General features: G+C 54.8%; 1 protein-coding gene across 4 annotated transcripts in view; it reads left to right on the top strand.

Annotated features, from left to right (window-relative positions):
- Positions 1–189: 189 nt before the first annotated feature.
- The window catches only part of Mxra7 (matrix remodeling associated 7), a 23,947-nt gene continuing 11,544 nt past the window's right edge, over positions 190–12,592 (top strand). For 2 of the 4 annotated variants that reach the window (XR_007834276.1, XM_051181191.1), the window contains exons 1-2: positions 190–537; positions 10,606–10,669. Coding sequence is in view for 3 of the 4 variants with exons in the window: in XM_051181191.1 (XP_051037148.1) it covers positions 262–537; positions 10,606–10,669 (340 nt within the window). In the remaining variant the exon portion in view is untranslated. The remainder of the gene's footprint in view (positions 538–10,605; positions 10,670–12,592) is intronic. The other 2 variants (XM_051181205.1, XM_051181182.1) reach the window with 2 other exon arrangements.

Here is a 12,592-nt window from a genome sequence, read left to right as displayed (position 1 = left end):
AGGGCTGAAATGAAGCCAGGCTAAAGACAATAAACAAAGAGCCCTTCACCCCATCCAGCGAGCCTGAGCTGAATGGCTCCCCAGAGCATCAGCTAGCCAGGGGTGGGCTTTCCAGCGTCTCCCAAGGTCCCGACTCCAAGTCACCCGGAGGGCGCGGGGGCGTGGCTCGAGCGGGACTCCGCCCCGGGGCGTGGCCTGGTGGCGGGGCGCGGCGGGCTCCCTCGGGGTCCCGGCGGGCGGGCACTCGGCGGCCGCGGCGCGATGGAGGCGCCGGCCGATCTGCTGGCCGCCTTGCCGGCGCTGGCCACGGCGCTGGCACTGCTGCTCGCCTGGCTACTGCTGCGGCGTGGACCGGCCCCGGCCCCGGTCCCAGCCCCGGAACGCGCGTCCCCGACCGAGGCCCCCGGGGCTCCCGCGCCGCCTGCGCCTCCCGAGCCCTGCGCCCCGGAGCCCGCACCCGCGGGGCCGCGCCAGCCCGAGCCCGCGGCGGAGGCGGAGGAGCCCGCGGCGGAGGAGCCTGCGGACGAGGGGAGGCAGGTATGCACCCGGGTCCCCGTGGGACACCCACGAGCCTGCCGGCCGAACCTCCCCAGGAAGGGCCGAGCCAGCGGCCGGCAGGAAAGGAGGGTTCCTGCGGCCGCCCCGCTCCATCCTCCCCCAAAGTGGAGCTGGCCTCCCTCCCTCCCTCCCTCCCTCCCCGCTCTGGCGTCCCCGGGCCTCACACTGCTGTTGACACTCTGCTCTGCACCCTCCTCTCCTCCCGCCTTTGCTCACCCGTACCCAAATCCACGGACGTGCAACCTACGTCAGGGTCTGAACTGGAGTTAGCTTAGTCTTGACAGCACAGTACTTTGGGATGGGGTGTGCGAGAAGGGAAGTTCTTTTAGGTCAATTTGAAATCCAATGTGTGAGGCTGGGAGGACCGGACTAAAAGGAAGAGAGCACTTATGGGGACTACATTACCGTCGTTCTCAGGCTGCTTGTAGGCTTTGACACCCCCAGTCCCCACCCCTGGGTTGCAGATGAGCTCGGCTTGTGTGGAAGACGAGGCCCTACCCCCACCCACTCACACCCACACACCGCCCCACCTCCCGGGAGCTGGCCATCAGCTAGCTGACCAGACCCCTCATCCGCTCTTTCCCTGACGCACCGTAGGTTGGATCCCGACTTACCCGGGCTTACTGGGCTTTCACAGCGCCAGGCCAGGCCTTGCCATCCACTCTGGTCTCAGGTCAATCGTAACACTTTGTTCTTCATCCTGAGCCTTCTTCCTGAAGGCAGGATGTCCAGGACAGCAGAAGCCTTGGGCTTGCTGCCTTGGTGTATGTATGTCAGCGTATCTGCGGGTACCTCCTTTATTGCTTCATGGCTAGAGTGGTTTCCCTGGGACTAAAGCTCTTGGGACAGAAGAGGCGGCTGTGAGACTGGGCCCAGGCCTTTCTCTTTGCTGAGTCTGCCAGACCCGCTACTACCAGCTCTTTGCTTGACAAGTGGGTGACTAATTGTGTCATTAGAGCCAGGCAGACTGTGAGGAGAGCTATTGTGTTCAACCCTGGGAGAATGGAATGCTGCTGGAGGTAAATGGCAGGTGCGATCTGGGGTCCTCTCAGACCGGCAAGACCTGGGTCCCAGCAGCTCTGTTTCAAACTGTTTTCTAGATTCTATCTAGACCGAGGAAGACTCGGGGCACAGTCCCATCCAGATCCTTTGGAGTAGGAGATTTCTTAAGGAACTTTCTAGAAGGCTTTTTTGAGACACTCATCCTGTAATGGGGTCAGTTATAGCTATATAACTATAGCTATAGTTATGCCATGCCTTCATATAATTAACCCAAGTGAGCATTTTGGACTTTTTCTGGTTTTGTTTGGTTGGTGAGGTGGATTCTTGACATGTAGCCTGGCCTGGCCTGGACCCCACTGTGTACTCAAGGTTGACCCCAAACTCGAAATCCTCCTGTCTCTGCTTCCAAAAGCCTGGTGAGAGACGGAGGAGGAAGATCTCTGTGAGTTCAAATCCAGGCTGGCCTACATAATGACTCCCCTACCCCCAACTCATCCCAAAAGAAACAACAAGATGAAATCCCAGGATCACAGGCACTCATCACCACACCCAGGCTTTGGAGGACAAAGTACAATGCAGGAAGTTTGAGGCAGCAGTGGAGCTGTCCTGAGGGAATCCACTCAGCAGTAAGGTAGTTTCCTCATGGGGAGGTCAGGCCCATCACCTGTGAGTCCTGTGAGTGTGGAAGCCCACCAGCGCCCTGTACTCCTGCCTGGAATGTCCAGGGGGCAGAGTCCCAGGTGAGGGTCTGAGAGACACGGCTCGGCCCCTTCCACACTTCCATGCTAGAAGTAGTTCTTTGAAGTTGTCTCGAAATGGACTCAGCCTCAGGCATTTCCAAGTGTTTCCAGCCCTTTCTTCTGCTCGAACTGCTGGAGTCAGGGGTAGGGATACGCCCCCAGGGAAGATAACTCGGTATCCACGGAGGCCCCCTTCATGGTCCCTAGGAGAAAGGCAACCCTGTCCCTGAGAGGCTTAACTCACTCTCCCCACCTCACCCCCTCTTCATTTTCCATTAACTGCTTCCCTCCTAATCCTGTCTGCTCCTTTCCCAGCAAGGCCTGGGCAGTCTGTGGCAGCTGCAGGCTCTGACTCACAAAGCTGATTACTGAAAAGGATCTGGGCCCAGGGCGGCAGCCTTCAGCTGCTACTGGACATCACTTGGGCAGCATCCCCCCCCCCCACAGGCTGGCTGCTCTCAAGGCCAGGGTCCCAATGGTAAGAGGAGACAGAAGCCTGAGTGGGGGGCACTCAGGGAGCCCGGGTGAGGCCAGCTGACCCGAGGTCCTCCCCGCTCCCCAGCCATTAAAGCCCAGGCAGCGACTCGGAGACACAGACTCATTATTAGAATGTGTTTTCATCTCTCTCGTGGGGATTACTTGGAGCGAACAGTGCAGGAAACATGGTGGGCACACCTAGTTCCCTCAGAGAACTGGGAGGCAACAGCTTCGGGACAAAAGTTGTTCCTTCGCAAAGCCGGGGGCGCAGAGCTTTCTTGATGCTGTGTGTACCCTGGGGTTTTAGGACACCCAGCATCCCAGCAAGGATGCTGCGCAAGAAGAGTCCTGGAGAGGCCATGGCACAAGGATTGTTCCAGTGTCTCTGGGGTTAGACGCTTCGTCTGTGCCAGTCAGACCTCCTGGCACGTGGGTTCTAGTCCTACTGAAAAACAAAATCTGGTATACTGTGTACTTGGGGGACTTGAGATAGGAGTCTCGCTTGAGTCCAGGGTCAGAGGCCAGTTGGGGCAGCATACCAAGACACTCTCAAAACAACAACAGGAAGCATGCAGAAGGGGCTTTTAAAAGAGGGTCCGATTATTTCTATTTTATATGCATGAATATTTATTTGCATGCATGCATGCATGCATGTGCTGGACATGTGCACACGCAAAGACTGGAAGAGGACTCTGGTCCCCCTGGAGCTGGAGTTACAGAAGGCTGTGAGCTGCTGTGTGGTGCTAGGAACACAAACCAGCTCCTCTGCAAGAACTTGAGTGCTCTTAAGTGCTGGGTCGGAGGAGGGACTTTTGAGTACATGGTTCTTGGAGTGAAACCCAAGGCTTGGGGGCCGCTAAGCAAGCACGGTACTGTCCAGCTAAATCTCCAACTCTGAGGCATTTGTAAGTGTGGCTTCAGGGCTGTGTGTGTGTGTGTGTGTGTGTGTGTGTGTGTGTGTGTGTGTGTGTGTGAGCGCACGGTACTGGCATTACGTTTGTATGGAAAAATGTCCTTGAAGGCTAGAGATGTTGCCCAGTGATAAAGCACTTGCGTAGTTTAGATGCGGTCGTGGGTTAGATTGCTAGCACTTGTTAGAACGATACATGCTAAAATCATTTATTATTAATACACTAATTTATTTCATATGTATGCTCATGCCAGTGCCGAACTCACCCCACCCAGTCAACTGCCAGGTCTATTGTGTTGGGACAGGGTTTCATATAGCTTTGGGGTGTCTTGAACTCACTGAGTAGCCAAATATGGCCTTGATCCCTTTTGCTTTTGAGACAGGGTTTCTCTGTGTAGCCCTGACTAGCCTGGAACTCGCTCTGTAGACCAGGCTGGCCTTGAACTCACAGCTCTGCCTGCCTCTGCCTCCGGAGTGCTGGGTTAAAGGTGTGCGTCACCGCCACCCAGAGGCCTTGAGCTCTTGGTCCTTCACTTCTGCTTCCTGAACGTCGGTTGGGATTGCAGACATGCAGCGCCACATACACTATACCAAATACTGCGCATGTGTGCCACAGAAGCCAGAAGAGGTTGTCAGATCCCCTGGAACTGGAGCTACAGAGGGTTGTGAGCCGCCAGGTGGGTGCTGGGAACAGAACCTGGGTTCTCTGCAAGAGCATCAAATGCTCTTAACCACCGAGCTGTCTCTCCAGCCCTAGAAATGATTTTCTTAAATTTGATTGATTGTGTGTGTGTGTGTATGATGTATGTCCATAGGCCATGTGTGTGCAAGGGGTCAGACTGCCACATGTGTACTGAGGATTGAACCTGGGTCCTCTGGAAGAATAGTCAGCGTGTGTAACTGCTGAACTATCTTTCCAGCCCCCACAGAAGTTACAGGCATGAGTACCGTACCCCAGGAGTCTCACCCTTTGGTTGACAGTGGGTAACAAAGACTGCAGAAGTGGGCCAGCACCAGGGCTCCGTGGGTGAAGGTGATTGCCACCAAGCCTATCAACCTCAGTTGGATCCCTGGGGCCCACATGGTGGGAGGAGAGAATCAACTCCCACAAGTTGTCCTCTGACCTCCACTTGTGTGACATGGTGCCACACACATGCGTGCACATACACCCTAAAAACAAATAACAATTTGTCAGGCAGTGGTGGCACGCTCCTTTAATCCCAGCAATCAGGAGGCAGAGGCAGGCGGATCGCTCTAAGTTTGAGGCCAGCCTGGCCTACAGAGTGAGTTCCAGGCCAGCCAGGGATACACAGAGAAATCCCATCTGGAACCCCCCCCCATAATAACAATTACTTTTTTTATATATATTTTAAATCTTGTTTTAGATGTATGAGTGTTTTGTTTGAATGTGTGTTGTTGCACCATGTGTGTACCAACTGCCCTCAGAGGTCAGAAAAGGACATTGGATCCCTGGAACACACACATACACACACACACACCCCAAGCAGAGACTGCTGAACCCCAAACCATGGGTAAGGGGAGTTCCTGAAATAGTTTTTCTCCTGGGTAGGTTCTTATTTTTTGAGGACTCAGAGTCTGGAGATAAATCTCAAGACCTGAAGGCGCCTCCTCCGCCAGCAAGTCCCTCTCTGGGCCAAACCACCCACAGCTCCCACTCCTAGGGAATCAGAAACTGGCTTCTCTGCTGGCCAGAGCCTTAAAGAGATTTCAAAAGCTGTCCACCTACTCTCTGTGTGTGTGTGTGTGGGGGGTGTCTGTGTGTGTGTGGGGGGTGTCTGTGCGTGTGTCTGTGTGTGTGCGCGCATGCCTTTTCTAAATGGAACTGGATCATGCTCTGCGATTGCTCTAAAACTACTGAGCGACAGCCCAGCCCAACCATCCGTTATATACAGTTTACTAAACTGGCTGTCCTAAACCAATGGCTGCATTCCTCAACTCTCTCAATTCCGACTTCGTCCATCCCTTCTTGATTTTCCTTCTTTCTGCTTTGAAATGTGGCGGAGGGGCTTCAGCCTAGCATTTCCCGGGGTTGGGGAATGCAGAGCCGCCTGTGGGGTTCTTCTGTGTTTGTTACACGGGTTCTATGAAGCTCTTGGTGCCCTCTACACCCTCTCTTGGGAGCAGTGCCCCAAACTGTTAATGTGATGGGATTGAGTGTGTCATGCCCGCTTATTTGAGTGAGTTTGCTTCAGGCTGGAGAATGTGTCCTTGACAGGGCTGTGCTTAGAGCCTGGGATGGTGGTTTCTACTGGATGTCTGAACAGGATATGGTTGGGGTGGGAGTGCTAGCCAAAAAAACAAGGAGTCGGTCTGCCCCGACCCACACACACACACACACACACACACACACACACACACACACACACTGCTTCCCCAGGCTCCACCCCCACCCTGCCTCCCCTTGCCCAGTGTGTGCTTGTGTGTAAGTGTGTAAGTGTGTGTAAGAGTGTGCTCTCGTGCTTGGGGTCTCTCTCTCCCCCTCCCCTCTCCCTAGTGGAAGGCTTCTGGTGTATAATATCAACTGAGGGGCTTCTGGGCCTACTCCATTGCTGCCTTCTTCAACACCCGGCCACCGTTGCCCTGATAACACTGAGGACACCCAGATGTACTCACAAAGACCTCTCCATGCCCTGCGGACACCTGACCTCTGGTGTCTGTCATGGTCTGCGCTCTTCCTCCCCGGCCTGCCCAGCTCCCCACTTGCCTGTCTCCCAGAGCCTCCTCACAAGGGAACAGCTCCCCTGTCGTCTTGCTGGCCACTCTTCTGTGCTGTGTCCCTGCAGGCTGCCCGATAACCCTTTCCAGGCTCCCACTACCCATGTGCCCTAGGCTGCCCAGCTCCATCAGGTCCTGGGTTGCCTTTCATTAACTCACAAGCCACATCCCAGCTTCCTTGCCTGAAGCCCTCTGCAGCTTCCGCTACAGCGGGGTAGACTCCGGCCTCTAAGGCTGAAGGAACTTGATTACAATGTTCACTGTCCCCACGGAGGCCACCGGTGTTTTCCTTGTGCTCGTGTCTAGACACCCATGTTGACCGACTGCCTGGTGTGCCCAGCCTGCATCTTTGTACAAGCCCTGTGCACATCCTGTCTCCATGGCCCCTGACCACATTAGCAGATGTCAATCACCCTCTTCTCTTTCGGCTCTCCTATCTGGCTCTCCGCAGAGCACTTAACCAGCGTGAGGTCATCTTTATTTTTGAGCACATTGTCTGTGCAGAGGAATGTCTGCATGCAAGGATGAGAACGGCCCTTACCCATCATGTTCCCACTCCTACCACAGGTCCATCGCAGCAGGCACCTGTAGGATCTTTTTCAATAAAGAACTGCAAAACCCACAAAAAAAACAGAACAAAAACTTGCTGCCGGCTGGCTCCTTGCAAAAGGCAGGTTCAGTTGCCTCTGCCCTCCCTGCCCGTGGCCTGGCTAGCTCCCCACTGCCGCAGAACTTACTCCCAAGCCCTGTCTTATGCTCCTGAGAGGCAGACCACCCTGTAAGGGAGTGAGCGCCCCAGTGCAACACGTGCTCAAGCAGAAGCTGGCACGTTTTACATTGGGTCTGTTGTCTGCCGAAGTGCTAAGTGTCTTTCTCTCCCTTTGGCCTGACCGGAGCCCAGTGCATAGAGACAAAGAGAGCTGCCCGAGTAGAGACACTTTGACCCCTCTTATCGTTCTGCAGATCCAGGCACCAAAACAGCTATGCCCTGTCAGGACCCGTGGTCTGGGAGACCTCTGGTCAGACAGAGGGAGTCAAGAGACCCATGAGTGAATGACAAAGGATAAATCACAGGCCCTAAAGACTGGTGTGCCTAGCCGGTGCCACGTGGGAGGTAGGGGCGGAAGGATTGGAAGTTTAGTGTCAAGGCCAGCCTGGACTATGAGACTGTCTCAAAAAACAAACAAACAAACAAACAAACAAACGGAGACTGTGGGGGCTGGAGAGATGGTTAAAGGGCACTGGCTGCTCTTCCAGATTCGAATCACAGCGCCTACATGGAAGCTCACAACTCTGTAACTCTAGCTCTGGCGATCCATTGTTCTCTTCTGAGCTCTGTCACACCGAGTATGCACGTGGTACCAGACCAGACAAACACACAAGCTAGACATCCATGCATCTAAAACAAAGAGTGAAGACATCTGCAGTGTTCTCAAAGTAGGGGAGATTAGAGGAGAGGAGAGTGGGCCCGGGACCTCAGGAAGGCCCGAGTGGGCCAGCCAAGGATAGACTTCCAGGGTCTGGGGGCCGGAGTTGGGCTGGACTCTTGGCGGGGGGGGGGGGGGCTGTGATGGAATGAGTATCAGGCTGCTGCCCCAGAAGAACTGGATGGGTTGAGAAGGCCAGCTTGGGCCAGGGTGAGTGGTTCGGCTCTGAACCGAAGTTCCTTGCCCTAAGGACTACTCCTTCTCATCAGTGGCAAGCAGAGACTTAGTGAGTGGGGCCCAAGTGTCCTCCCAACATTGTTTGGAGGCGGGGAGGTAGCTGAACTGATCTGCTGAGACCTCTGGAAGGACTCTAGGTTTGAGCTGACGGGCGCGAGACAGCTCTGCTTTCTAGCCAAACTGCCAACTCTCCCTGCCCCGTGCACAGATGAAAATAGCCTTCAGCTAGTGGGAGAGATCTGCAGGCAGTCTCCTCCATCTGCACCTGCTTTACCTTTTCATGGAACACCTCCACCCCCCAAGAGTTGGGAGCAGAGCTCCACCTGCCTGTGGAACTGCCATGGTCTAAGGTCAGTCCAGATGGGCATCAGATTTGTACAGGTCATCACACCCTGGGTTAGCTTTGGTGGCTAGCACAGGGTTCCTGCTGACCCTGTTGGTAGGATCCGGACAGAAGCATCTCCTGGAGCATCAGATGGGCACACACACACACACACACACACACACACACACTTACACTATGCCTTCCTCTAACCTTCCAGAAGCCTGCCTGACCCTTTCTCTGCAGTACTGTCTGCCTGGGTCCTTGGGGATGCTCATTGGAGACTTTCAGTCTCTTGCCACCGCTGGAAGAAGCTAAACTGGAAAATTCACTGGGAACATAGGCAGTTAAAACAGAGTATCCATTCAGTGACACTGAGCTGAGGCTCCGTGGGGTGATTGGCTGTTGCTTTGTTTTGTTTAGAAAGCTGGCAGGTTTATTTAGCACACTGCAGAGAGCAGCAGGCAGGTCCAGCCCTGCTGGGGGACCCGCAGGATGACATCAGCCTGTGTTACAGTGTTTAGTTTTCGTGAGATTGGCTTACCGGAAGTCACCGGAAGCCTGATGTATGTGTTTGCCAGGGCCACTGCAGTAAAATGCCATGGGCTGGGGGCTTAAGCAACAGCGATTTATTTTCTCTAAGGTCAAAAGTCCAGAACCAAGGGGTTGGCAAGGCACGTTTCTTCTGGGAGTTCTCTCCTCCTTGGCATGCATGTGGTCTTCTGTGTGTGCCGGGATTCTCTCTGATGAGGATATAGGACTTAGATCAAGACCTATTCTAGGGACTGGGGAGGTGGTGCTTGCTGAGTGTGTATGAGGACCTGCATCCCCAGCATCCACGTAAAAACAACATGTACTCATAGACCTGTAACTCCAGCACTGAGGGGTCAAAGACAAAAGGACCGTTGGGTAGTATGGCGGCTGCCAGCCCAGCTCCAGGTTCAGCGAGTGATCCCGCCTGATCTGAAGGGAACAAGATGGAGAGTACTTTGGACTGGTTAACATTTTGGAGATGGTGTTAGCCAAGTGTATTTAGTTAGCTAAGAGGTTCTTAACTCCCAATAGCTTCTAGCACTGTTGTATAAAAGTCCTAGTCTAGACTAGATTCTTCAGAGTGAGTCCTCTGAATCAACAGGGTTGTCTCCTTTCTCGGCCTGCTCACCCCCCTTAGCTACAAAGATAGCTTGCTTTGCAAAACTGGGGAGATGTCTGCTGCCAGGACACAGCCTTGTCTATGCTGGGGCAGTATGGCTTCCACATAGCTAGCACCAAATCTATCAGCTCTGCTATGTGGCAGGCACTGGCCCTGTATCCTAAGGAGATCAAAGCCCCAGACTTCGCCGCTTGCAACCCATCAACCACCATGGGGTTTGTGAAAACCTTTATTCCCAGGCGCAGTTTGCTGTTCTGTTGGGAGCCTCCTCCTACTGATGCTGACTGCTTCTTGGGGTATCTTGGGCACCCCAGACCTCCATCAATGCAGGCTCTACGATGCCCTCCCCCTCAAACTCAATGTTTGCACAGTGGCCTGCTAGGCTTCCACACCACAGTTCCCTGGGCCTCTCATCCCCTCCCCACATCCTCCAGGCCCACATAGTTGGCCGATCACATGTCTCTCTCATCCTCAAACATTCCTGAAGTTGAAGTCACTCCTTCCTTCTACCAAGGCCATCCCAGGACGGGGTGGGATGCCTCTCCCAGCCATCTGTTTATGGAATCCATGTGTGGGTGAGACCAGGCTAAGAGTGTGGAGCTCCAATTTTGGGTAAATGGTCACTGAGCTGACTGAAGACAGAAAATAACATTAGAAGCATCCAGAAGGCCACTATCTTGGGCTGTTGAGCTGGCCTTGGCCCTAGGTAGTACAGCCAGCTTTCTCCCTGTCTCTTACTAGGCTGAGGGTTCCAGGCCACTTACCAAAATGCCTGGACAGGCTCTACTTAGGAGTGGCCTAAGTCGAGGGCTTGTACCCAGGGTTACCTGTCACCCCCTCCTCGCCCTTGGCTTTGTCCTGACACCACAGGTCCCACCATGGCTGCTAGATGTGCTCACACTGGACCACGCCCTCCTCACCCACCGCTTCGCTTCCCTGGTTCAGGAGGTGGTCACTGTGGGGCCCACATCTCACGCTCTCCCGACAGGACAGGACAGGGTTTGGCTAGCTACACAGCACTGACCCCTGCCATTGTCTTGCAGGATGAAGAGCAAGACTCGGACAGCGAGACAGGGCCGCCCACTGAAGAGCCTGAGGAAGAGGATGGTGAGCGGCCCACACTCCCACGAGGCTGCAGCCTCTGGCTCTCCCTGGGCCACCCTGGGGCAGTGGGATCTGAGAATCGGGGAGCGCGGGGGATCTTGGGGGTGAATGGAGTGAAAGGGGCTGTGGGGTGATAGGTCAAGGCCCCACTCGTCCCTTGCCTCCCTCATGCGTCCTTCGCTTTGGTCCTTGCCTTTCTGTCTGTAGAACGAGTGTCGTTGGGGGCAGGAGGCCTCCTTTTAGAGGTTTCCCTGGTTGCCAGGTCCCCTCTCCCAACACACCTGTCTTTCTGTTGGCTCCCTCTGGGGCGTTTTGTTGGGAGGGCCTCCTTAGAGATAGGGCAGCTTTTCCTGAGCCCTGGGTCACTCAGATGGGAGAGAGGGAGCCCCAGGAACATATGAAACCAGAGGCCTAGACTGTCACACTTTACTCCTTTCAAAAAGAAACTGGAGAAAAACGAAACAAAATGTTGATGTTTATTGGATCAGTATACAAAGATACCTTTTTTTTTTTTTTTTTTTAAAGCAAGATCAACTGCAGCTTTAAGCCAACTGCTGGCAGGAGACGGGGGTTCAGGGATGCAGTAACGGGGCTCCTGTGGGCGTCAGCAGATGAGGCTCAGAGATGTCCCCAGGCTCTCCGGAGAGCAACCAGAGCTGTGGGTTTCTACTGGTATAGCCCAGTCAGGCAGCAGTAGGTGGAGACGCCCCCCCCCCCCCCCCCCCCCCCCCGCCAGCCAGGCCCATGCTTTCCACCTCTCGATCATAGAGTTAGGAGCTAACAATGACTGCGGCCTGAGAGACTATCCCTGTTGGCATGGGTACCAAGGTGCTGTTAGTGACTTGAGCATGAAGAAGGGAGGTTGAAGTGAGACTGGAGGTCGACCATTCCTAACTCAGCTGACATCCGCAGGACCTCCGCCCAGCCCAATGCCTGCTCCTGGGTTCACCCTTTCTCCTCTGAGCCACTGTCCCTGGACAGCCCCATTTCTCATGGCCTGTCACCATAACCAGGCAGTGGGAGAAAGGCCAGTGATCTCAGCTGTCGGAAGGAAGCTAGGACCCCCTCCCCCCAGCCCCACCCCACACGCCATCCCCTCTGCCATAGGCAGCTCAGCCTCCCAGGCTAATTGATTAGTGTCGCTAAAATGACTTCCCCCAAGCGACTCATAGATTCATGATGCCTGGAGGAGGCCCCCACCCTGAACGCAATCCCTGGGGGCTCTCATCCAGCCCTCCTGCTCTAACAAAATTGGATTCGGCCCACCGCATGTGATTAGGTTAAATCCTGCGTCAGTCGGCTGCCCTAGCGGGCTGGAAAAGCATCAAGCTAATGAGACTTGCCCCGTAAACCAGAGCCCAGAAGTGCACCAGGCTGGCAGAACTTTTCATGTTTATCTTTCTACAGGGTTTCTGCAAGCTCAGGCCACAGCTGTGGTCCCTGGCACGCAGGATATTCAGGGCTCTGGATGACAAAGACCGTGCCCCCTCGCTGCTCGGTATGAATGAATGAGACCAGTCTGCTCCCAGCAGCAGATTGCAGTTGCTTAGGGAAGCTCCCTGCTCTCCAGCCTCATCTGTCCACATCCTGGACTGGAAAAGCTCTTGGTTCCGATGACCCACACGGAGTGCAGTTTCCTGCTTTTTAGCCCGGCTGGGCAGAGCTTAGCCTGGGGGGGGGGGGGGGGATTGTAGAGGAGGAAAGGAGAGGAAAGGACAGCCCCGCTCTCCCTCAGACCCCCAGGGCCACCACCTCACCCCAGCAAGAGCCCTGCAGCCAAGCCAACCCCAACTCACTCATATGCCTCTGTCCCTTCACCCACCGTCACCTTGCTATCCTGGACCCTCTGTGTATTTGGCCTGAAACTTGATGTGGACCAGGCTGGGCTGGACCTCGCAGCCATCTTCCTTCCAAGTGCTGGGACTA

The sequence above is a fragment of the Phodopus roborovskii genome, unplaced genomic scaffold, assembly GCF_943737965.1.
Source record: "Phodopus roborovskii unplaced genomic scaffold, PHOROB, whole genome shotgun sequence".
Lineage (NCBI taxonomy): Eukaryota > Metazoa > Chordata > Mammalia > Rodentia > Cricetidae > Phodopus > Phodopus roborovskii.
Note: the sequence above shows the minus strand (reverse complement) of the source record. Positions and strands in the feature narration are given on the sequence as shown.